Genomic DNA, 26,021 nt, shown 5'->3' on the forward strand with positions numbered 1-26,021 from the left:
TCCATACCCCATCTGATGCAATGTATTAATTAATTTGGGGCTTTTTCAGGATATAAGATCAACTTTGCAAAGTTGCAGGCTGCGCCTTTGGGGGGGACCTTAAGGAAGTGCCAGAGGTTGAAGGTGGCCCTATATTCCCCTTTAAGTGGTCACGGGCCAGTTTCCGACACCTAGGTATTTTTACTGTGTCAATGTTTGATCAGTTATTTCAGAACTTTGTTCACTAGCTAGACAGTATTCAATGGGATCTCCAGAGATGGGAGGCTCTTCCAATACTAATTTCGTGGTTGGGCCAAATAGCCCTTATTAAGATGAATGTCTTTCCTTGTTTGCTTTATGCTGTGCGCATGCTCCCTACAGTGTTTCCCAGGTCAACGTTGGGGAAACTTATGGGTTGGTTTAGTTCTTTTGTTTGGCGTCGTGGGCGGCCCTTCATCAAACTTGCTAAATTGCAGTTGCCTCAAGGAGGGGAAGGAATTAATTTCCCAGACATCTGGAGTTATCTATTGAGTGTCCTTTGTGTGTGTTTGTGCATGTAACGATCCGGGCTCAATATGGCTGGATTAGATTACATTACAGTGTGGAAACAGGCCCTTCGGCCCAACAAGTCCACACCGACCCACCGAAGCGCAACCCACCCATACCCCTGCATTTACCCCTTACCTAACAGGGTCAATTTAGCATGGCCAATTCACCTGACTTGCACATCTTTGGACTGTAGGAGGAAACCGGAACACCCGGAGGAAACCCGCGCAGACATGGGGAGAACATGCAAACTCCACACAGTTAGTCGCCTGAGGCGGGAATTGAACCCGGGTCTCCGGTGCTGTGAGGCAGCAGTGCTAGCCACTGTGCCACCTGGATATTGAGGCCTCTCAGGCAAAGTGCCTTCTTATTTACCTGTTGTTCATGGATAAGATGAGGACAGTTATGGACCACTGCTGGAAGCCTGTTGTTATTAGTCCGGTCAAGGCATAAAGGGCAATGTGTCAGAGTGAGGGTTGTTTATCCAAGACTTTGCCATTCAACTGCGACCAGGGATGATGGACTCAGGGTTCAAACCATGGGCAGTGAGAGAAGTTTCCAGTTTGGGAGACTTGTTTGAGTGGGAGGTTATGATGTCCTTTGAGCAATTGAGCTGCAAATATGGGCTGCCCAGTAGAGGTCTTTTCCGTTTTTTTTCAGGCTAGGGTTTTCTTCCAGAAGTCTCCACTTCTCACTAAGCCCTATAAACCCAATACAGAGTGGTTGTTACGTTCCAATAGCACCCTTACAGTTAGTGCCCTCTATCGCCTACTGGGTGGTAGGGCCTGGCAGGATATTATCTTGCTATGTGAAGTCTGGGAGTGGAGATCTCTTCTGAAATGTGGGAGGATATCTAGGAGACTGCGCGAAAGAGCTCAATCTGTAATTGGACATGCACTGCACAGTTAAAAGTTCTGCACAGGGTTCATTTGGCACCAGACCATCTGGCGAAGTTTACATTTGAGGCGTCCCCTTTTTAAACTAAGTGCAGGTACTCTTACCCACTGTTTCTGGACATTATGGACCACTGTGGCGGCAGAAATCGGGTATAGACAAGCATGGGAAGAAACGATTCAATATTCTTACTTACAGAACATGGAAGAATATTCTGATGAATTAAGTGTCTGAGAACCCGCCAGGTTTGCTGGGATGGTGAAAATTAATTATAGAGCACATTCCCTTGGATTTTCTCACAAATATGATGCACTGTTCAACAGACCTTTTTTTATCAAACATGGCAGCCCTTTTTGAATTATTTGGATATGGATTTGTCTGCTATCTTAATGAGGTGTTCGTTTAACCAGGATGGTTAGGTTTCCTGGGCCCTGGAAGGGGGGCTCACACGGGGCGGGGGGGGAGCTCCTGAGTGAATACTAGTGTGTGTATGTTTTATATATATGTATATAATGCTCCCGTTTGTTTTTGTTTTGTTTGGGAGCTTTGCGCCGATCATTGTTATTCTGTGTTCTTTTGTTTTCTTTTCAGTCACTTATTTATTAGTGTTGTTTTGCACAGTGTTTGGTTTTGATTTGTTTTATAGGGTAGGTTAGTAGTTAGTAGACAGTAATTGTATTGTAAATTGTTTTTTTTTTATTAAACTTGCGTTTTTATAACTTTAAGTTGTTGTAAAGTTTAAAAACTAGTTTTTTTTTGCTAATAAGCATATTAACAAAAAAATTACACTGGATACCATGTGTGCTTATCTTCTTTATCAGTCTCCCATATGGAAGCTTGTCAAAGGCTTTACTAAAGTCCATATAAACTACATCAACTATATTGCACTCATCTATACACTTGTTCACCACCTCAAAACCATCAAATTTTCTTCCTGACAAAAACCACGACCTTCCTGACAAAACTATGTTGATTATCTTTGCTGATGAGACCTTACCCCTCCGTGTGAAGATTAATACTCTCCTTCAGAATTTCTGCAACGGTTTGTTGCCACTGACCATCATTAACCTCCCCAGGATACCAATGGTGTAGGATTCATCAATGGTAATGTGTTGAATGCTATGTATTTGGCTTGGCAACTTGCTAAGGAACCCTCAAGGCATTTAAGAACTGTCCAGATGAACGTTGGAACGCCATAGCATTCAAGTCTACAGGATAAGCATTGGAAAATGGGATTAGAACATTTGGGTGTTTGGCTGGTGCATACACTGAAGGGCATCTTTCTGTGCTGAAAATCTCTAACTTCCTAGATTCTAATTCTAGGATAAGGTACAAGTGATTCTCTGATAGTTCACAGTTTGACTTGGTAAACAAGAATTTTAAGAATGTTTGTTTATATTTCCAATAACTACTTTAGCCTTGTTGCAGTGTTTCAAAGTAGTTGCTTCACAAACTACTTTCCGATACAACCCTATCTTTACACTTGAAAATCAACGTGACCTCAAATGCCAATGAAACAGTAAATAATCAAGACACTCAAGAGTTTATGCTAATCAGGATGAAGTAGTAGGGAGGAGTTTTGTGTGCACAGTAGAAACATGGATTGAATACTCAGCTTTATTGTTCCACTTTACATGAAAATAACACAACAATGAGAGTCCTGTAGGTGTGTACTGTACCTTTTGAGAGAGGAAGATAGCAAGGAATGACTGAAAGCACAGTGTGCTGAACAATTTAAAATTTGTAACACTTGGTTACAACAAATAGCTGGAGTTACGTTCCCATGAAACAAAAACAAATTCAAATTCAGCCAATCAGTTTAAATTATGCCCCAGATAATAAAATTCAGTGAAATTTGAATTTGATGACATCAAACCAATGAAATGAGCCAATGTTTAGGGATATAAAACAGGACGTTTTGAACAGTTCGGGGAAGAACTGCCAAGAAAGCCAACAAGTATAGACTGCGAGCCGACTAGCTCTCAAAGGTACTTGTGAAGCAGAATACTGAAGAAAAGACAACCGAGGAAAAGGCAAAGAAGATTCGGCAGCTGGCTGGTTTTGAAATTTGAAATTTTTTTTGTAAATCTTAATCGGGATTTTTATCAGACCAATATTGTAGAGATGGAAGTTAAAAGTAGGTTTAGGAGAAAGGAGTTGTAAATAGTTGTCTAATGTTCTCTTTTGGACTTTAAGTAAAAATGAACAATTTTATTCTTTAAAATAGTGACCTCTGGGATGGTCCTTTGCCTTTTGAAATTTAGCAGATTTCGACATGAGGGGAGCTTCTCTGTGTGTCAGGTTTAAGTTAGCAGAGGGGTTTACCCTATGTTGTAATACTCCCGAAACATTGAATAAGCCCATATTCAGTGAGTGTAGTTAATATTTCTCTTTATTTTCTAGGGACAAGTTAGCAGTCCTTCAAACTCTTGCTGCAACAGTGAACAGAGTGAGTAATTTTCATGAATCTGCAGAAAGCAACTTTATTCTACATTAGTTACAGATGCTCAATGTGTCTTGACTTTGTTTTACAGGACCACACAGCTGCGCATTATAGGTTCCAAGATGACCCATACCTCATACCCAGGACATCACCTGAGTTTGTGTGTACTCCTTCATTTTATACTTGACATGGCATATTGCATTTGCTGGTTTATTAAGAATAAGCTGCTGTCAAGGGATCCAATAATCCTAAGCTGGTTAGAACTGTGAATTGCATAAGAGGGAGTGGTAGTCACCTACAAGATGACCATCTTGATGTTTTTTTAAAACACTTTATCGATCCTTGTTGTGGTTCTGTTCGCCAAGCTGGGAATTTGTGCTGCAGACGTTTCGTCCCCTGTCTAGGTAACATTCTCCGTGCTTGAGAGCCTCCTGTGAAGCGTTTCTGTGATGTTTCCTCCGGCATTTATAGTGATTTGTATCTGCCGCTTCCAGTTGTCAGTTCCAGCTGTCCGCTGCAGTGGCCGGTATATTGGGTCCAGGTCGATGTGCTTATTGATTGAATCTGTGGATGAGTGCCATGCCTCTAGGAATTCCCTGGCTGTTCTCTGTTTGGCTTGTCCTATAATAGTAGTGTTGTCCCAGTCGAACTCATGTTGCTTGTCATCTGTGTGTGTGGCTACTAGGGATAGCTGCTCATGTCGTTTCGTGGCTAGTTGGTGTTCATGGATACGGATCATTAGCTGTCTTCCTGTTTGTCCTATGTAGTGTTTTGTGCAGTCCTTGCATTTTGTACACTACATTGGTTTTGCTCATGTTGGGTATCAGGTTCTTTGTCCTGGTGAGTTGTTGTCTGAGAGTGATTGTTGGTTTGTGTGCTGTTATGAGTCCTAGTGGTCGCAATAGTCTGGCTGTCAGATCAGAAATGTTTTTCATGTATGGTAGTGTGGCTAGTCCTTTTGGGTTGTGGCATGTCCTCATTCCGTTGTCTTTCCCTTAGGCATCTGTTGATGAAATTGCAGGGGTATCCGTTTTTGGCGAATACATTGTATAGGTGTTCTTCTTCCTCTTTTTGCAGTTCTGGTATACTGCAGTGTGTTGTGGCCCTTTTTTGATCCTTGTTCCAAGGTTCTGTGTCTGATTTCTTTCTTTGCCCGTTGTGACAATTTCACAATGTATATTCATTTATATTTTCATTGCCTTTTCAGCAATATGAGCATTATTGTTGAGAAAGGTAAATGAGAAAGTGAGGAGAGAAGGTCAATAAGAATTATATGAAATAAAGGAAGGGTGTTTGTTCAGGAAGCCGAAAGAGAACGCTCTTTATAATTTTCACCTTGTGGTTTTTGAAGATGTGACCGTTTCCATCTCATTACCTCTACAAACAGTGAGTCATCTCAACCTGTTTTATGTTTGGATTTTTTTTAAAGAAGTAGTGTCTGTGACTGCTCTCTGCAAGAGCATCTCGACCAATCCCATTGCTCTGCCTTAGTCCCTCATAGTCCAAATCGTTTCTACTTGTTTTCATATCATGAACAAATTTAGCTACAGTACACTCGGTCTCTTCATCCAATGGTGGCAGACTTTCGTTTCAAGACCAGTTTTACCCTATGGTTGTCGACCATTACCTGAAATGACTCAGGAATCCTGCTGTGAGATGACGGACTGTGCCCCATTTTTAGTAAAGTGGAAGACAGTAGCCTGAGAAGGTGCATGATTCACAGCTGTATTTCCACTGGGCCCTTTTCTTGCCTTTCCATGTTTGTTCACCTTTTCAGGTCCCTTTCGAGCTGAGAGCCAGGGCGTAAGCACTTGCTCATGCAGCTGCAAGTCCTTGGGCCGTGATGGATTCAGTTATCATGCTGCCACACCGCGCCAGAGACCCAGGTTCAATTCCCTCCTCAGGCAACTGTCTGTGTGGAGTTTGCACATTCTCCCTGTGTCTGCTCCGGTTTCCTCCCACAGTCCAAAAATGTGCAGGTTAGCTGAATTGGCCATGTTCAATTGCCCATAATGTTAGGTGAAGGGAATGGGTCTGGGTGGGTTGCTCTTCAGTGGGTCAGTGTGGACTTGTTGGGCCGAAGGGCCTGTTTCCACACTAAGTAATCTAATCTAATCATGAGGGGGGGATCAGCTGAGAGCTGGCCAATGGAGTGCTGATATAGTAACACAGAAAGACTTCCATATTTGGCTCTTTTTTTTCAACACTTGTAGCTGACTCGCAGTGTAGGATGAAAATGTAGTACACATCAGCAGAAAACATGTTACCTCTCAGTTGGATAGGAGACACAGCACATCAACCTGTTTGTGCAGGCATTAATGTTGACTAAGCACTGATCATGGGGTGCCTCACTAGTTGGTTTGCCAACTTTAAAATAGCCCATTGACTCAATTATTTGACATCTGTTAGTCTGCTCCCCATACTAGTATATAACCCCAACTCCATCAGCTCTTGTGGTTTATCCTTTTACATGGCACCTTACCGAATGCTGGTGAGATTTTTGGAAACGAGATTCAAGGATGCAAGTGAAAATACATTGAAATATTAGCTCAACCTCGGGTTTTCACTCGGTCCCAGTGCACTTTCAAGTTTTGGTGATGGGTCTTTTAAGTGCTTTCGACAATGATTTTGATCATTACTTTTTCAGTGCTAAGATACGGGGTGGAAATAGAACGATTGTTTCTCCCTTGTGGGAGAGTTTAGGACTAGAGAGTATAATCTCAGTAAGGGGTTGCCCATCTAAGACGGATGAGAATTTTTTTCTGGGTGTAGTGAATCTGTGCGGAGAGTTATTGAGATTTGGCCAATTTGTATATTCAAGGCTGAGATGCAGATTTTTAATCAGTCAGGAAATCAAGGGATATAGGGAAAGGGCAGTGAAATGGAGTTAAGGATTATCAGATCATTCATAATCCCATTGAGTGGTGGAGCAGACTCTGGGCTGAATAACTTAAAATTTGCTTCTAAGTCTTACTCATCTTAAAGCTGTCTTTGGAGTGATCTGACCGAGTTGTATAACTCAATATAAATCTGAATATCATTTCCTTCTCTTGTAGCGTCTCTACTCACTGTCACAGGAATCGGGATGTAATGCTGCAAAGTATATTGTTAACACCTATCCCCACCTTTTCCAGAAGGACATCGCTGAACCTTCTATACCAGTAAGTTTACCCTTTTTTTGTAAAAATTATCATAGTCTAAAGTATTAAAAGAAAAGGATGGCAGATTCCCAGAATTACTCTAACAAGTTTAGTTAACAATGGCTGCACTCTTGTTATTAGGCTAGCTTTTCATTCCAGATTTTAATTGACTTTCAATTTAACCACCTGCTATGGTGGGATTTGAACTTGTGCCTCCAGAACATTAGCCTCTGGATTACTAGTCCAGTGACATTACCACTACATCACTGCCTTTTAAACTGTCCTTACTGTAACCAGTTTTAAATACTGTACAACATCTGATTCCTGACTTGAATTTCACAAGCTGGAATCTATCTGCTCTCAGTTTGTTGGCCAGTTTTATTATGCCGTCCTTTCTCTGCCCAGCTTTCCTGCCCTCTAAAGGATGGTGAATCATGCTAGGCTGCTGTTCCATGGGTAGGAGAATCCATCTCCTCTTTCACTTGTGCCCATTCAACATGCAAGTTAGTAGCAGAACCTGCAGTAAGTTTGACCTTGCTTTGGTGGTATACTTTTCTAAATTCTTGGTTCTCTTTCCAAAATCTGTATTTTTCTGCTAGCCTTTTTTCCATCACTTATTCTCTCACTGGTTCACTGTTGCATCAGCCTTCCAGGCCATGAAAAATCTTGGGATGTTAAAGGTCGGTAGAAGTGCAAGTTGTGAGTCAGAAATAAGTTAATAAAATGTTGCCTTTTATAGTGTTTAATGCCAGAGCAATTGGAGCCTCTAATAAATGAAGTGAGCGTAGCTGCCCTCCAAGAACGGATTCAGCTCAGGAAAGTGAGAGCTTCTGTGGATCTGTATGATCAGCTTGTGCAAGCAGGTAATCTTTGACTTCCAACAAGTGTAACCTGTTACCAAGTGCATAATAAATTAGGAATATTCTTTCCCTGTACTTAAAGGGATAAGGTATTCTTGATTACTTGAATGCAATAGTGTTTTTTTTTCTCCCTGGAATTTGGTAATTCCTGATTATTCCAATGTTGAACTGAATGAATCTGGACCATGAAACAAATGACCCTTCCACTTCTCGAGCGGTGGGCAGTCTAGTCACTGTGTATTGTACTTTTAATATACTGAAAATATTTTATTTCCTTCTGAATGAAGGAACAGAAACTACATTGAATACATTTCACATCATAAGGTTTTCTGTCTCCATTTGTTCTTTTCCCTGTTGAATGTTATGACGTTGATATTTTTCACCTTTAGTCACAAAATAGTGTTGTATGGTGTTATAAAGTTAGAATAGAAGAATAGAATAGAATCCCTACTGTGTGGAAACAGACCCTTCAACCCAACAAATCCACACCTACCCTCAGAGTAACTCAGCCACCCCCATTTCCCCCTATCCTATATTTACCCCTGCTTAATGCACCTAACCTACACATCCCTGAACACAATCGGCAATTTAGCACAGCCAGTTCACCTAACCTGCATATCTTTCGGATTGTGGGAAGAAGCCGGAGCACCCGGAGGAAACCCATGTAGACACTGGGAGAATGTGCAAACTCCACAGAAATAGTTAACCGAGGCTGGAATTGAACCTGGATTCCTGGCACTGTGAGGCAGCAGTGCTAATCACCGTGTAATTTTAATTGAGGCTTTTATTGGATTGGTACATTCTTATAGAGTTGGAGGTGGATAACAGACCTCTGAACAGAAAGGAGGCTTAGAGTTGTAAATAGTTGGTATTTAATGTTCACTTTTAGAGTAAAAGAATAAATTGATATTTTTCTTTAAATAGTAGAATTTGGGGAGTTCGGTCACTCACACTTTAACATATAACGAGGCAAGGTGAGCTTTTCTGTGTGTTTGGTACACTTAGCAGAAGGGCTCACTGCCATGTTACAACAATAGCATAACGTCCTACTGAACCGCAAGACAATTCACCAAGCAGAAAGTTGAACTTTACATGTTAAATCTGTGCAGTCTGGTTGAGGCCTGTCTTTATGCTACCAGCCTCTCTCTTGCTGGGCAACGTTTCCAAAGTAAATCTTTTGAAGATTTAAAGAAGATTTGGAACAGTCAGAAGTCACAGGGGTTAGTGTTTTGTTTTGTCATTACAGGAACTCCTGTATCTGTTGAAGTCACCAATAGCTTGCTAAATCTGCTGTGTGTTTATGGAGATAAAGAGCCACCAAGAGAGGATCGACTTGAGACGAAAGAAACTGAATATAAGGTACAAACAAAGCCACATCATAACAATGAATGCATGTACACAACAAAGAAAAACCAGCACTGTTCATTTTAGCAAAACTGCTCACCATTATTGCATAGTAACAGTGAGCTGTGTACACACTGCCTTGAGCTGTCTAGGCCCTTGTCTTTAGAGCCTCCTTTTATATAATATTTCTAAAAATGATCTATTTGACCAAGCCATTGCTCATTTGTTGTATTGTCCCTTCTTTAGCCTCCGTGGCAATTCATTTAGTTGATTATGATTGTGTGAAGTATGTCAAAGTTTTGTTGTATTGATTATCATTAGTGCTTTTTTAAAAACTGCTTTCAGCATCTCTAAGTTACAGTGCTTCAAAAAGGGAGCTCAACACCACCTTCACAAGGACAGCTAGGGACAGGCAATAAATGCTGGCCAGCCAGTGACACTGAGAGATGAATAAATGCAAAAAAAAACTTATCGTCACCTTAAGACGATAAGATATGAAGTATTCCTAATGCATATGCTGTTCACCTTAAAAACTGGCAAAGGTAGCTTTTTGTCTTTGTATTGTGAATGATCTAGGATCCCTAGAATGTGGAAGCAGATAATTTGACCCATCAAGTCAACATTGACTCTCTGAAGAACATCCCACCCAGACCTGCCTCCTACTCTATTCCTATAACACTGCATTTCTCATGGTTAATCCACTTAGCCTGGATACTATGGGCAATTTAGCCTAGCCAATCCACTAACCTGCATACCTTTGGGCTGTAGGAGAAAACGGGACCACCTGGAGGAAACACAGGCATGAGAAGAATTTGCAAACTCCATACAGTCAGTCAAAAGTGGAATTGAACCTGAGTCTCTGATGCTGTGAGACAGCAGTGTTAACTACTGTGCTGCCTAAATATCATTCCTGCCAGATATTTTGGGGACCAGATGTTAATGATCAGTGTCTTTTTAACTTTTTAAAAAAAAGTAAAATTACAAGTTCGACATTAGCTGCAGACATGCAGTACAATTTAAATTCCTCGATTTGGAACGTGATAACTATTTGAAAGGGGTTCTACTTTTAAAAGTGTATCTGTTCTTTGCCTCGCCATCTCTTGTTCTAATTCTCCTGGATATCCATTTTTAGGGTGAGGTGACTGGACCCTCGCAGAAAATGTGGAGGGGTCGTCCATGCAGAGTTTCAGATTTGCTGAGCATCACTTGGAGGTAAAGACGTGGTATTTTTGTCTTTCTTTGCTTCCCCTTTCATGTAATTTGGGCTTCACTAGTTAGAATTTTGTTCCTTCCTCAATTGCCCTAAAACTGAAAGCGCCATTTTAGACTGTAGACAAGAGTCATCTATTTTATGTGGGTCAGTTGTCGGCCAGACCAGGTGAGGATGGTAGATTTCCATCCCTAAAGTGCATTAGTGAACCATGTTTTTTTTTTAAGAAGCAATATTAAGTTTCATAGTCACCATTACTGAGATACACTTTGAACCTGTGCCCACTAAACATTCACCAGGTCCTCTGGATTGCTAGTCCACTGACATAATTACTATGTTACCATCTTCCCTTGTGAGGCTTTCCATTTGAAGTATTAAGCATTCTGTCGTTAGTCAAGTTTTATTTTGGTTTCCCATCAATCAGTAAGATTGTTGCAAGACCTGTCTTCACAGCTGTTCAACTTTTTGCTTTCCACTTTTAGCAACCTCTTTTAGTGGCAAAGCTATAGCTGTCTTAGCCAGCAGTGTCTAGTACAAGAGCAAACGAGTAACAGCTGGTGCCAGTGACTTGATTGGTAAAGGTGCAGAGGTTAGCTTCCCAAGCCAAGTTTAAGGTCTCAGCCTGGATTGAATTATCTGAAACGAAAAGAAATGCTCAGAGTCCTTGGCTGATGTGTGTTCTCATCTGGATGGCAAAGATAAAACGTGAAGTTTTTGCCAAAATTTTATGAAATTTTTTTGTTTGTTTCCTTTTGAGTGCTTTATCTTTTCATTTGTTTTTGAATTTTTTGACGAATATCATATAGTAGACGCAAGTAGGTTGAGGTGTGGGGAGAGAGGAAGGACAGGAGTTGTGTGAGCATAGTTTTTATTCGTCTGTTAAGGTGTCCAAATGTACTAAGTGGTCACTAATGACTGGCCCACTATGTAATCTGCGTTCCAGTGTGAATGTTAAAAGCAATGGAGAAATGTGAAGAAAAGGTATGGTTTTTTTTATAAAATGTTGTGGACTACAAACCAGGGACTGAAATTGTGTTAGCTGGACCTCGCTTGGTACAGGTGGATTTACTTCCCCAAAAGGTCGTGTTAAATCGATTAATTTTTGGTTTCTGTTTTAAAAATCTGTTACTCGTTGATTTAATATCTACGCTTTCCAAGGTCACTTGGATAGGGTCCTGGAAGACAGTTGGAGCAATATCTTAGAGCAGTGGGCAAAGAAGGATGAGACAGTAGCATCTCATCAATCCCTTAGTCAAAACCTATTGCATCCCTAACTTTCATCAATTCTGATAAAACCTTCAATGTGAACTGTTTCTTTCTCTACACAATTACTGCCAGGCCTGCAGAGAATTTTCATTTCCCTTTTTTATTTTGGGTTTCCAGCATTCCCAGCTTCTGTTTTGTGATGCACTGTTTCATCCTTCATTTTATCGTGCACATTAACAAATTACAGGTGTTAGCCTTGATTTTACACTCAACAGCAAAGGAAAGATTCTTATCATTCCCCTTGTTTGCAAACATCCACAGAAGTTTTGCAGGCTGTTTGGGGTGTGAGGGAAGGGCTTTGCCCCTCTATTGACCTGTCAATTGTGTCCATCTTCGTTCACACCTAACTGCTTTACCCTCTCCACTGACCTATCATAATTACCCCCCCACCTGCATCTACCTTCTCACCCCATTCATCTCTCATTGCCCTCCCCCCCCCCCCCCCCCCCACATCCAGATGAGGGGCTTATGCCCGAAATGATGATGACTCAGATGCTGCCTGACCTGCTGTGCTTTTCCAACGCCACCCTTTTTTTTAACACTGACTCTCCAGCATCTGCAGTCCTCACTTTCTCCCAGGTATCTATCTTGTTACCTATCCATGTGGTACTCCCTACAGGGGATCCACACTGTCACATCTGAAACAGGGAGGCTGTTCCACCAATCAGGCTGGAGTATCTTCATTTGAGACTGAGGATAAACTGGAAACATGAATTACTTTGCTTTCTTGCACAGAAAGTGAAATAACATTGAGAATTATAAAGAAGAGAAATAAGAGAATTTGGAATAATTACAAAACCAGTTTTATGAAAAGTCTTCAGTGTTCTTTCAAAATGCAAGTCGGTGTTTTTTTTAGAACCAGTGAATTGTTTGTTTGTTAATATTTATGACACCAGCTGGAAACTTCACCCTAACTCCTCAACGCAACACTACAATATTTTCTAGTCCGTTTTGTATTGAAATAGTTGAGTAATTACCCAAGGTCTCATCCTTGATTTTTTTCAGTACTGAGCTATTAGCAAGAGCTGCAATAGCACCCTGTGGAGATGCAAGGAATAAATTACTGTGTGCTAAATGCATGTTAGTGCCAGCAGTATTATAGCTGAGAGTCTCATTAATGCAATACAATCAAGGCCTTTACCTCTGATTATAACAATGTTCATAATAAATATTTGTGCAGTTTTGCTGATTGTACAGTCATTGCATTTAAATTTCCACAAGTGTACATGTTCAGAAAAAGAACTAACTGAACCTTTGTCTCCACTTCCATTCAGGGAGAACAATAATGCAGAGAGGATATTCAACCTGATGCCTGAACGAAACAAACATTCTTTCTGTACAATGATTCGAGGAATGATTAAGGTATTACTGGTGATCAACATGCTCACTTACATGTCGTCCATCTGGTTTGAGCTATTGTTAACATCTGCTTTGTTTGTTTAGCATGGCGCTTGTGCGAAGGCAATGAACTTGTACACAGACTTGTTGAACAATCGAATGACAGGTATGAGCTGCAAAATTGCTTTTGCTGATTGTAGTACTCCCTAAATTTTGAATGTATTGCAATGTGGTCTTATTCACAGAGGTGTGAGTAGGCAGAATACTGTTAAATTTCATGGAAAATTATGGGAACAGTTAAAGCAGGAAGGATTCAGTAGAAATTATTGAAGTTTCCACAACAAGTAACGGGTCAGAATATGGAAAGGCTCAGACACTTTAACTTCAGACACAGCAGACAACTAGGAGGAGGAGGACAGTTGAAGTAAGACTTAAGCGTGTTAGATTTCAATGCACACAGTAAACAAAACAAAGTTAAGTGAGCTTGTAGCACACCCTGGAATTAAAGGGCATGATATTGTGGGTATCACAGATGTGGCTGCAACAGGATAAGGGCTCAGGGCTAAATATCCAAGGGTGTACATCTCATTGAAAGGACAGGCAGATGGGACACGGTTGCCTTGTTAGTAAAATGATACTAAATGGATAGCGAGAAGCGATAAAGTGGGAAATCATAATGGGTAGAGTTGAGCCATAAAAGGGAAAAGATCCTGCCGGAAGTTATGTACAGATGTCCTACCGGTAGTCAGGATGTGGGGCAGAAAATAGGAGATGGAAAAGCATGTAAGAAAGGCACTATTACAATAATCATGAGGGACTTCATCATGGTTGGTAATAGATCCCAAGAAAAGGAATTTGTGGAATGTTTGGGCTTTCTGTTTTGGAGGATCTTGTAGTAAGTCTGGATTTGGTCATGTGTATTGAAGCAGACTTGATTGAGGAGCTTAAGGTGAAGGAACCCCTAGCAGCCAGTGACCATAATATGGTTGAATTCACCATGTAGTGAGAGGAAAAAGCTTGAATCAGATGTGCCAGTATTAAAATTGAGTAAAAGTAACTACAAAGACATGAGAGAGGAGCTGGTCAAAGCTGATTGGAAGGGAAACAATGAAACAGCAATGGCAGAAATTTCTGGGATTATTTTAGCAGGCAAACAGAAATTCATCCCAAGGAAGAAGAAACATACTAAAGGGAAAGCGAAGCGTTGGTAGTGATCGTTCAGAGAACACTCGAATTAAGGAGGGTCCCAGAGAATTGGGAAATGGCTAATGTAATACCCTTGATTAAGAAAGGAGAGAGGCAGAAGACAGGAAACCACAGACTGTTTAGGAGAATGTGAGGAGTGCAGGTGCGAGAGAGTCAGAGTCGAAGAGGGTGGCACTGGAAAAGCACAGCAGGTCAGGCAGTGTCCGAGTTGAATCGACTGGACTCTCCTACTTCATGGATGCTGCCTGACCTCCTGTGCTTTTTCAGCGTCACCCTTTTCGACATAGGCTGGTTAGCATGACCTCATTTGTTGGTAAGATTTTAGAGCCCATTATTGAGAAAGAGACTCAAGAATACTTGAAAGTATGTGGTAAATTAGGACTGAGGTAACACAGCTGAGTCAAGGGAATGTCATGTCTGACAAATCTGTTCAAATTATAGAGTCATGGAGCATAGAAATAAGCCCTTCAGTTCAACCAGTCCATGCTGACCTTTAATGCCAAACTAAATTAGTCCCACCTGCCTGTGTTTGACCCATACCTTTCTTTGAGGTCATGACCAAGTTAGACAAAGGAGAGCCAGTGGATACGATCTATTTGGATTTCTGGAAGATCTTTGACAAGGTACAACATAGGACTCTGCTAATAAGGGCAGCACGGTGGCACAGCATTAGCACTGCTGCCTCACAGCGATAAGGTCCCAGGTTTAATTCCAGTCGAGGGCAACTGTGTGGAGTTTGCACATTCTCCTCATGTCTGCATGGGTTTCCTCCGGGTGCTTCAGTTTCCTCCCGCAGTCCAAAGATGTTCAGGTCAGATGAATTGGCCATGTTAAATTGCCCATAGTGTTAGGTGCTTTAGTCAGAGGGAAATGGGTCTGGGTGGGTTACTGTTTGGAGGGTTGGTGTGGACTGGTTGAGTCAAAGAGCCTGTTTCCACACTAGGTATTCTAATCTAATCTGATCTATATATATGTCAGGAGTACCATGCTGTCATGGGTAGAGAATTGGCTGACAGGCAGAAAACAGAGTGGAGGTAAAGGGGTCTTTTTCAGGATTGCAGCTAATGACTTGGAGTTCTGCAGATGTCAGTGTTAGAACCACAACTTGTCACATTATACATTAACGATCTGGTTGTAAATGATGCAAAGATAGTGGAGGGACAGGTAGTGTTGAGGAAGCAGAAGAACTTGGACTGGCTAGGTGTGGGTAAAGAAGTGATAGATGGAATATAATGGGCAAATGTGTGAGGTCATGCACTTTGCTAGGAAGAATAGAGGTGTGGACTATTTCTGAAATCTGAAGCACAAAGGGACTTGAGAATCCTGGTTCAAGACTCGTGGCAGCGTGGTGGCACTGTGGTTAGTACTGCCTCACAGCACCAGGGACTCAGTTCAATTCCAACCTTCGGCGACTGTCTGAGTGGAGTTTACACTTTCTCCCCATGTCAGCATGGGTTTTTCTTGGGTGCTCCCGTTGTCTACCACAGTCCAAAGATGTGCAGGTTAGGTGGATTTACCATGCTAAATTACCTTATAGTGACCAGAGATGTGTAGGCAAAGTGGATTAGCCACAGTAAATGCAGAGCCATAGGGATAGGATGGGTCTGTATAGGATTCTATTAGGATGGTTTGTGCAAATTCAACGGGCTGAATGGCCTCTTTCTGCACTGTAGGGATTCTCATGACTGTCTTAGGTTAACATGCAGATTCAGTTGGCAGTTAGGAAGGTACATGCAATGTTAATAATTATTTTAAGAGGGCTAGAATACAAGAGCAGAGATGTACTACTGAGGCTGTATTTAAAAAAACCTTTTTGGGAATATAGTAAGAGGTTTTGGGCTCCATACCTAAGGAAGGAAATGCTGTCATTGGAGGGTGTCCAGAGAAGGTTTATAAGAAATGGTCCCAGTGAAGCAGACCTTGTCAACTGAGGAGCAGTTGTGGACATTGTCTCAAAAGATCTGTCCTTGATGAGTTTAGAGGATGAGGAGATCTCACTGAAGCTTACAGAATATTGGGAGGCCTGAATACAGTGGAGGAGAAAGTGAGGTCTGCAGATGCTGGAGATCAGAGCCGGAAATGTGTTGCTGGAAAAGCGCAGCAGGTCAGGCAGCATCCAGGGAACAGGAGAATCGACGTTTCGGGCATAAGCCCGATTCTCCTGTTCCTTGGATGCTGCCTGACCTGCTGCGCTTTTCCAGCAACACATTTTCAGCTCTGATCTCCAGCATCTGCAGCCCTCACTTTCTCTCAAATGTAGAATTGTTGAAAATAATAGAACAAATGTCTGCTTTTATTTAACGTAGAACAGTTTGGGAGGCTGCACTCATTAAAACTGTTTGAGTTCTGATATGTGTCCCATGGTAAAATAAGTTAGGAGTGAGTAATAATGAAAAGAAGTTGCGACTTGAGAATGATATATTTCTTTGAATGCTGTTGAAATGAAGTTTAATTTGCATTACCTTTTGCTAGACCTCAGGCTGTCCCCTCTGCTCCACTGCTACTTTTTATCCTTTAAAATCCTTATTCTTCACCAGCCACTTGGTGAGGGCTGGCTGGCAGACAAGCAGACAGTCCTCTGGAAACACGCACCCCTTATCCTTGATGCCGACCCTGTAACATCCAACTTCACCCCTTTTTCTTTATTTTTGAAACTTCCTCTGGCTGCTCTTCTATTTCTCCTCATGTCCTATCCAAGCACCTACTTCTCCTGCACTTGCAATTGGCATTAAAATATCCAATTTCTCCTTGTCCACATGTTAACCAATGTCATTAATGGTTCGCTCTCCTTGGGTACTGTCCTAATGATTCACATACCACCCCATTCTCAAAATGCCAACCTGTAACTCCCTTAGTCCTTGCAAACTACCAACCCATTTCCAAATTCCCTGTTTAAACATGCTGTCACATCCCAAATCTTTCCTAGAACTTTGTTTGAATCCCTGTAGTAAGGTCCCTATCCTTTTTCCCATGTAGAACTTCTTGCCAGAGACCCCTATTTCTTCTTGTGTGATTGACAAAGGTAAGCCACCATTGTTGACCTGTTTGCAGCTTTTGACATTGTGCAGGTCAATGTATTCGTTGACCTGATCCAAGCGTTTGAATCGGTCATCCACAATCCTCTGGACTGTGCTCCAAAAATTTCACAATCCTGCAGCTGCTTCATGATATTGCAACTGTGTTGATTGGGAGACTTGGAAGAGACATCTTCAAAATCTGGATGGTCTCGAGCAAGGCTATGTGATACTGTTTGCGATCAACTTAGCATTTATTCACCCCATCAAAGGTCAACTGCCCTCTGCTGTGAGTATTAAGTGCCACCTTGGGGGTAAACTCTTTAACCTCCATTGTTTATGTCAACTCTGAACTGACCACCATAGACTTACATGATCTACAGTTGGCAGGTACTCCAGTGTTGCTCATTCAGCAACAGGTATTTCAGCTACGCTCAATCACCCTAATTCTCAATACAAGAAACTCAGCTTGTATTGAATTTGCCAAAATTAATCTTGTATCAAGCCAGACCCGATCAGCCAAATATTCCACCACCCATGTATTGTTGAAGAAGATACTCTAAAATTCACAGAGGAACCTCGATTATACAAAGGACACGAGAGGGGAGTATTGCAAGCATCAGGATCTTGCAATCTTGCCGGATAATCCAATATTCGGATAATGGAATGCTGGATAATCGAGGTTCCTCTGTATTGAATACTTCCATATCTTGTCTGTCTGTTCTTTCAAAAAAAAGATCGCAGTTGACATGGAGATCCAATCCTAGACCATCTGCATCAGCTCAATCTTCTACAAATATGCAGCCAGTGTTTATTGACAAAAACCAACGCAGGTCAACAGAAATCCTAGTGTGTAGGGCAGTTCTCATCACCACGGTCACGTACTGCAGTGACACCTGGATTGTGTATCGGCTACACAAGCAAATTCCAGCAACATTGCTTCTGCTGCATTCTCCAGATTCCTTGGGAGTCTCTTGAAACCAGCTCACCAGATTTGAGTCACAATGCCCTAAAAATGAAGACCAATGGCAGGAAACGCAGGAAAAGAAAGCAAACCATATACTTCTGAATGCACTGTCTCATCGAATGTCCTGTCCCATGTGTTCATAGAATGTAGAACAGTATAGCACAGGAATGGGTCCTTCGACCCATGATGTTGTGCCAAACATGATACCAAATTAAACTAATTCCTTCTGCCTGACCTTGGTCCATACCCTTCATTTCTTGCATATTCACATGCTTACCTAAAAGTTTCCTAAACTCCTCTTCTCATATCTGCCTCCATCATCACCCCTGGCAGTGTGTTCCAGACTCTTACCACTCTGTATATTATAAAAAAGTGTCCCCCACATCTCCTGGGAACTTTCTCCTCTCATTGTACATTGCATGCCCCCGACTATTACACATTTCAACTCTGGGGAAAAAAATTCTGACCGTCAACCCTATCTATGCATCTCATAATCTTATAGACTTCTATCAAGTCTCCCCTGAGCCTCTGCTGCTCCAGACAAAACAATCTGAGTTTTTCTCGCCTCTCCACATTGCTCATACCCTCTAATCCCAAAAGCATCCTGCTAAAGCTCTTCTGCACCCTCTCCAAAGCCTCTACATCCTTCCTGTAATGTAGCAGCTAGAATTGAATGCAATGCTCTTAAGCGTGGCCTAACCACACTTATGCCCATAGGTTTGAGAGTTGAGAATCAATCTCTTCAGGTTCATGAAGAGCCGTGTCAGATTCTTGACTGAGTAAATGTCATCCTCCAATTCACAGGCAGTTAGTGATATGGTTAATCAGTGACGTTTCCCACTGCATTCACACTGTCTTTCTCCTGGATGGGATTGGACTAGCCTGGTTCCAATCTCATTGTAGACAGGAGTATCTAATCCTAGCCTACAGTAACTTATCTTCTTGCTCCCACATTGCTATCTCCGTTCCCGTGCCCATTCCCATCCCAATGCGATTCCCTGCTTAGTTCAATCCTATTTCTCATCACTATGCTGCCCCTCTATAGTCTTATTGGAAAGTACATCTGTTTTCATAATTACACTGTGGGCACCCAACTCTGCCCAACCACTGACAACTTTATCACCTCCGCTGTCTCTAAAGTAGCAGGTTGTTTGCCAAATCTTTGTTGTCTTCAGCTGAACGTTGTAATGCCCATTGTCATTTTCTTGTCCTTACAACAAACCCCATGCCTTAACCACCAAATGCATGTGCACTTAAGGTCAACCAAAACTACCTGCATCCTAAATCTCTCTCCGCTCCATTCACCCATTTCCTCTAAACTGAGTGCCAGTCGAAACAATTTTTAGATTCTCATTTTTGATTCCAAATCCCTTCAGAACCACTCCCTTCCTTATTTTTAATCACTAGTCACACAATATTCCTGACCATTTTGCTGTGCTGTGCCCGCCCCACTTCTTGAACTGCATGGTCAATTTAAGACTCTGATATTTATGGCACCATAGAGACCATTTCCTGTGTGCAATCAGCCCTTCCTATCTGTGGCACATGCCTAACGCTAGTGCCTTCGGCTGCTGGAACTGGAATCTCTGGAATTCCCTTGAAAACACTTTTGGCCATCTGCCCTACTAACTCCTTTTGTGGTTCAGTCACAAATTTTAGCAATGCCGATGAGAGGTCCCTTGGGACATTTTATTATGTTAAAGGTACTATATCAATACAAGTATGTATGTATGTATTTATTTATCCATTAATAAGCAATCTATTTTACAGCGGATGTTCATACTTTTAATGCACTAATATCAGCAGTGCCAGAATTAAAGGAGATGTACAATGAGAAAGTGGATTTAATTGTGGTGAGTAAAAAGCTAGACTGTTGATCTGTCTTTGGCTGGTGAATGTTATTGATGTACTGAAACTGTGGCTGATTCAGCGGTCCAAAGGCTAACAATCCTAGAGCAAGTAACTACGTGACCTGACTCCCCAAAGCCTGCCAATCAAGTTCAGTGCCATCTCTGAGAAAAGAATCCATTTGATTTACACCCTACCAACAAACATTCACCCCCTCCAGCAGTCCTCTGCAGCAGCAATGTGTATCAACTACAAGATGCATTGCAGAAATTCACCGAGGTCCAACAGCATTTTCCAAACTCTCAACTGTCTGGAAAGGCAAGGGCAGCAGATACATGGGAATACCACCACCTGCAAGTTCTCCTCTGAGCCACTCATCATCCTGACTTAGAAGTATATTCTCATTCCTTCAGTGTTACTGGGTCAAAATCCTCGAACTCTCTCCCTAACAGCACTGTGGATGACCCTATGCCAGATAGACTTTAGTAGTTGAAGAGGGCAGCTCACTACTGCCACCTTGTGGGCAATTGGGATGTATAATAAATGTTGGCCCAACCAGTGATGCCCACATTTCCTAAATTGAAACAAAGGAGTGTGTCTGATTCATACCAAAGTGCCTGAAGCCCCAGTGATTCAGTTCCCAATCCCTGATGCCCCCAGAATTAAGAGGCAACCTAGGAAATAAGAGAAGCTGTAAACACCACTTAATCGCTAGCTTACAGTTTAAAGCACCATTCCCCATACCTTTTCACTCTGGTTATTTGAATAGGAAAAAATTCCCTGTTGAGCACCTCAATTGGCTCTGACTTGCCAAAGTCTTTTCTCACATGACATTTCAAATTATTTTAAGTCTGTATCATTTTATTTTCGATCCTGTACAGCCACCTCAAGATTTCGAAAACTTCGATCAAATCTCCTGTTCAAGGACCATAAACCCAATCTTCCAATCTATCCTCAAAATGACATTTCTCATCTGAGGAACCAATCTTGCAAACCATTTCTGCACTCTCTTCAGTGAGTTCAAATCACTCGTGTAGTGTGACACCCAGATTGTACCGTATGTTCTATCTGAGATCGAACACGTTTATAAAGTACTTGCTTTTGTAATCTATGCCCCATTAATAAAGCTGAGGACAGGTTTATTAGTAGCCCTCCATTTCGTCTGCTGCCTTCTGATCTGTGCACATACACAGGTTCCTCTTCTCTTACACACCCTTAAGAATTGCACTCCCTGTATGTATTGTTTCTCCATGTTCTTGCTACTAAAATGTCTCACCTCACACTTCCATGTCGAACTTTATCTGCCACCCATCTGCCTACTTCAACTTGACTGTCATTTTGGAGTTCTGCACTGTTCTCTTCATAGTTTAGTGCTTCCAAGATTTGTATTAGCTGCAAATTTGGAAATTGACCCCTGAGCCCCAAGGTCTAGATCATTAATATGCATCAGGAAACACAGGAGTACTGATTCCTGGGGAACTCCACTACACACCTTCATTCATTAACCATTCCAGTACTCTGTTTCTCTGTTTCCAATCACTCAACCAATTTTGTGTCCATAGTTTTTACTTTCACTCCTTTTGGGATGAAGGCGTCACAAGCAAGAACTTGTCATAAAAGCATAAGAGAGGTCTATTGATCTGTAATAATATTCTTTGAAAGTATTATCCAAATTAATCATACTCTCTCATTCATTTCCCACAACCTGCAATTCTTTTCTTTTCAGATGTCACTGTTGAATCTACAATCACCCTTGTTTTGGTTCTGTTACTCCTGAGAATCTTGCAAGTCCTAAGTTATTATGACACCTGGATTCTTATTTATGTTCATTAACTTTTTCATTTCTTTTGAAATCAGGAGCTACTGAAGCAAATGGCTGAACAAAAAGTGCAGCCAAATTTGTTAACTTTTAATTCTGCATTGAAGAGTCTCCGAAAGTGTGGTTCAATCGCGAAAGGGCTTTCCATCCAAATAATTAATGAAATGAAATATCTAAATATAGGTATGACCACTTTCCTATTTTTATATTCCAGTTACTAATTGTACATCATATTTATTCATTATGCTGATGTTACTTTAATTGTCAAAAAGAAAACACAATCTTTGCTGTGTGACCAATTAGCCAAAGGCTCATTTCTCCACAGTGACAATGTCACATTCTCAGACCTCACTATTTGGCAACAATACATAAAGGCTCTTTTAACAGCACCTTCCAAACCCACAACCTCCAGCACTCCAAAGGATAAGAGCAGCAAATGCATGGAAAAGTCATCTTCAGGTTCCTCTTCAAATCATGCACCCAACTTAGAACTATAACACTGTTCCTTGACTGTTTCTGGGTCAAATTGTCTATGTACACCACATGAATGCTCCTTTCTTGAGCACAACTATAGTTAAGCAATAAATGCTGGCCTTGTCACAAATACCCATAATGCGGATATTAAAAATTTCAAAGATCCCTGGTCTATACCTTTATCTCAACTACCATTGCACCCCAATGCATTGCAGAGCCGCACTTCCCTGAGGCTGGAGAGAGAAAGAGAGAGGGAGAATCGGCTTGAACCCCAGCTTCTTGCTGTTGTGGGTGTGGATGTTAACAGGGTCAGGCTGCGTTGTTACTGCTGTTTAGTTATAAGTTAACACTAAAGCTGATATCCTGGGAAAGACTTTCTCGGGAAAAACCTCTGAAATGAAAAATGAAGTGCAGAAACTTGATCAGTTCACATTTCAAGTGCACTGTAGTACATGCAAGAGCAGAATGATGTGTGCAAAGAACTGAGCTGCATCACAAAATCATTGGCTCATTTGTGAACTTCCTTTTTGGATACTAGGAGTATTTCCGGTCTCCAAGGGTGTACACTCAATTAGGGTAATCAACACGTAGGGGCAGCATGGTGACTCAGTAGTCAGCACTGCTGCCTCTCAGCCCTAGGGACCTGGGTTCGATTCTAGCCTCGGGCAACTGTCTGTGGAGTTTGCAAATTCTCCCTGTGTCTGTGTGGGTTTCCCACAATCCAAATGGAGAGATACAACTGAGTACTAAAGCAACACCACTGGGAGACATATTTAGTTGTATTGCAGGAAAAAGAGGCATTGTGGTTTAATTCCAGCGCATGCCTTGGTGAGATTTTAAATTCAATTCAATGACCAAGTCTGGAATTGAGTGTTGGTTTCACAGCCACCATTACTGACTATCATCATTTGTCATAAAAATACGAGTAGTTCATTCATGTCCTACTCTATTCTAAACATAACTTGAGTCTAGGCTGTCCCCTGAAATGGCCTTGTTCATGGGCAGTTGGAGGGGTAACAAATGCTGACCTCACAGTCACCACCACATCCTAATAAAAGAATAAAGGAACAAAGAAACAGTTGTATTATAAATATTGGTTCAAGTCGGAATTGAGGATGGGGAAAATATGATCTAATATGTCAACATGTACGTTTTTGTAGCCAGTAAACTTTTCTTCATTTACTTGAGATGTGTGTTTATGGAATAAGCAGATCAGGCTACCAGCAATGATGATCGGCGCAGGGGTACGGACCTCAGCTGAATAATGGGAGCTGAGTGTGGGTCTTTCTCTCTCAGTTTGCATGTGGTGAGCTGTTTGGGAAGCATCTACACGAGAAAGTCGCCTAGATCTGAGCTGGCGCTTTCCAAGTTTTAAGTGTGATTTTAAACTAAAAGAAAAGCCACCCTAAATTTGTTAATGATTACTGTTGAACTTGCTATGAGCTGTTCTGGTGGCTTGGTTTGTCTGTTTGTAATTTAGGTGAAGGTTTTGGCATATGGGAGAGGGGGCCTTCAGACCTGGTCTGATATTTTCTAAATGTTAAACATATACCAGTGCACAAGAGTTTTAAAGTTCTTTTTTTAAAAATTCCCTTATTTTAGAACCAAGTTTGGCTACCTTCAATCATCTACTTGCTATATTCTATAAACCAGGTAAGTAAATACAAGTATAATCTAAAACTTGAAATTCCTGCGGAATTGAAAAAGATAGAGATAAGCTGGATGAAAGTTTTTTTTGGTGCAGTTTCTAGTATCACAATTTTCAACTGGAGGTTCCACCCTTTTTTTTGGTCTAAAAGAGAAGTTTGTCTCCTGGATTGTCTGCAGTATACTTACTTCATGGCTATCTTCGTGGTACATGGGTACCTGGAAGTGGAATTTGTATACAAACAGGCCATTCAGCCTAATCAATTCATGTCAACATTAATAATGCTCCACAAACCTCTTCCCATCTTGCCTCATTCAAATCTATCATTGTTACTCTATTCCCTTGCCCCTCAAACCTGCCTCGCATCTATACTATTCACTTTGTCTCACGCTGTGGTAGCAGGTACCGTACATGCTCATTACATTCAAGATGTTCTTTTCTTTTTTTGTAATTTCTTTTACTTTTCTACTTCATGTCCTCAGATGGCATCTGTGGCAATGCGTCGAAGCCCAGTGTGGATCAGTCTGCTTTTACTTTTACTTCTTTCTCTGCTTTCTTTTTACTTTAACCTTACTTATGTTCTGGGGAAAGCACGTAGCAGCTTCAGTGGTGGCTGCATTGCTAACATCAGCTCTGCGCAGACACATTGCGTTGTTGTCAGTAGAGGCAAGATGGCGCTGACGAATGGCAATATGGTTCTGCAATGGCAGCGCAGTGAGGGAACTTGCGCTGAGATGGTCTCAATGTCAGGGTGGGGGAAACCGGATCCAGGACCAAGGCTAAGTACTTAAGAAGAACTGTAATCCGAAACTTCTAACTTTATTTTCTACTTTTATACCTAACTAAGTTACCTTTGTATCTATGATGGCACTGGAGAATAGCAACTTAGTACATTTTTCACTGTACTCCTGTACTTCAGTACAAGTGACAATAAAAACCTAATTCTCATAATTTTAATTCCCTAAAAGAAGTTTCTTCTCAATCTTGGGAGCTGTCTTAGGTCATTGGCCTTTAGTTGATCTCTTCGCTGGAAGAGGAAATAACCTTTGTATGCAAAACCTTTTCAGAATTTAAGATTCTGGTTCATCTCCATGACCAGATCCAGAGTTCCCTGAAAATGGAAACCCAGGTGGATAAGATGGTGAAGAAGGTGTTTGGCATGCTTGCCTTCATCGGTGAGGGCATAGAGTATAAAAATTGCTGAGTTGTTACAGCTGCATAGAATTTTAGGCCTTATTTGAAATACTGTGTATAGTTCACTACCATTATGATGTGGTGGTTTCAGAGAGGGCACAGAAATGGTTCAACAGGTTTGGAGGGTATGAGGAGAGATTGAATAAACTGTTTTCACTTGAAGTTTGAGGGGCAACCTGACAGAAGTTTACAAAACAAGGAAAACATGTATAGTTGGAATCATTATCCCATAGTAGAAATGTCAGTTTCTAAGGGGCATAGGTTTAGGGTAAAAGGGAGTAAGTTTAAAGGAGATCTGAGGCAAGGGTTTTACACTGTCGTTGGTAAGTGCCTGACATAGGCAGCTGATGGAGGCGGGTGCAATAGCAATACTTAAGAGGCATCTTGACAGCTGTATGAATAGGCTAGGAGTAGAGGGATACGGACTGTGTAGAAGCAAATGTTTTTTAGTTTTGAAAAGGTGTCACGTGTTGGCACAGTGGTGGGCTGAAGGCCTATTATTGTCCTGCACTACTTTTCCCCAAGGGAGATATTGTTGTTTGTCTCCTTGAATCATTTTGCTCCTTTCTCCCCTCCTGTCCCTGTTTTGGGGGCTAGCTACTGATGTTTTGTCAGTCACCCATCCTGCCACTCTTGGCTAATAACCAAGAGGCCCCTTGTCCACCTTCGTTAGGGGTTAGTTTTCATTCCTTCTAAGAACAAAACCATATTTTTATAAACACACTAAGATGTGTTTGGTGCCACATAAATTGATGCCTGTTAACTGCACATCGTGACCTTTCTTTTATAATTCTCCCCTTTGCTTTCCCTTGATAAAAGTTTGGAAAGTTA

The 26,021-nt window shown here is 41.4% G+C and overlaps 1 protein-coding gene and 1 non-coding gene across 2 annotated transcripts in view; both read left to right on the top strand.

The window, feature by feature from the left end:
* Positions 1-26,021, top strand: part of ptcd3 (pentatricopeptide repeat domain 3) — a 59,831-nt gene that overhangs the window by 6,259 nt on the left and 27,551 nt on the right. The window contains exons 4-14 of the mRNA XM_043705739.2: positions 3,823-3,868; positions 3,954-4,022; positions 6,919-7,023; positions 7,742-7,865; positions 9,109-9,221; positions 10,339-10,418; positions 12,957-13,044; positions 13,126-13,186; positions 19,978-20,060; positions 21,913-22,057; positions 23,951-24,001. Coding sequence (XP_043561674.2) covers positions 3,823-3,868; positions 3,954-4,022; positions 6,919-7,023; positions 7,742-7,865; positions 9,109-9,221; positions 10,339-10,418; positions 12,957-13,044; positions 13,126-13,186; positions 19,978-20,060; positions 21,913-22,057; positions 23,951-24,001 — 965 coding nt within the window. The remainder of the gene's footprint in view (positions 1-3,822; positions 3,869-3,953; positions 4,023-6,918; positions 7,024-7,741; positions 7,866-9,108; positions 9,222-10,338; positions 10,419-12,956; positions 13,045-13,125; positions 13,187-19,977; positions 20,061-21,912; positions 22,058-23,950; positions 24,002-26,021) is intronic.
* On the top strand, positions 23,569-23,706 carry LOC122556068 (small nucleolar RNA SNORD94). Its single transcript, XR_006313455.1, has one exon. It is a non-coding gene; the product is annotated as a small nucleolar RNA SNORD94 (small nucleolar RNA).

Source organism: Chiloscyllium plagiosum, unplaced genomic scaffold, assembly GCF_037043375.1.
Source record: "Chiloscyllium plagiosum isolate Xiang-an unplaced genomic scaffold, Cpla_swu_hap1 HiC_scaffold_1, whole genome shotgun sequence".
Classification (NCBI taxonomy): domain Eukaryota; kingdom Metazoa; phylum Chordata; class Chondrichthyes; order Orectolobiformes; family Hemiscylliidae; genus Chiloscyllium; species Chiloscyllium plagiosum.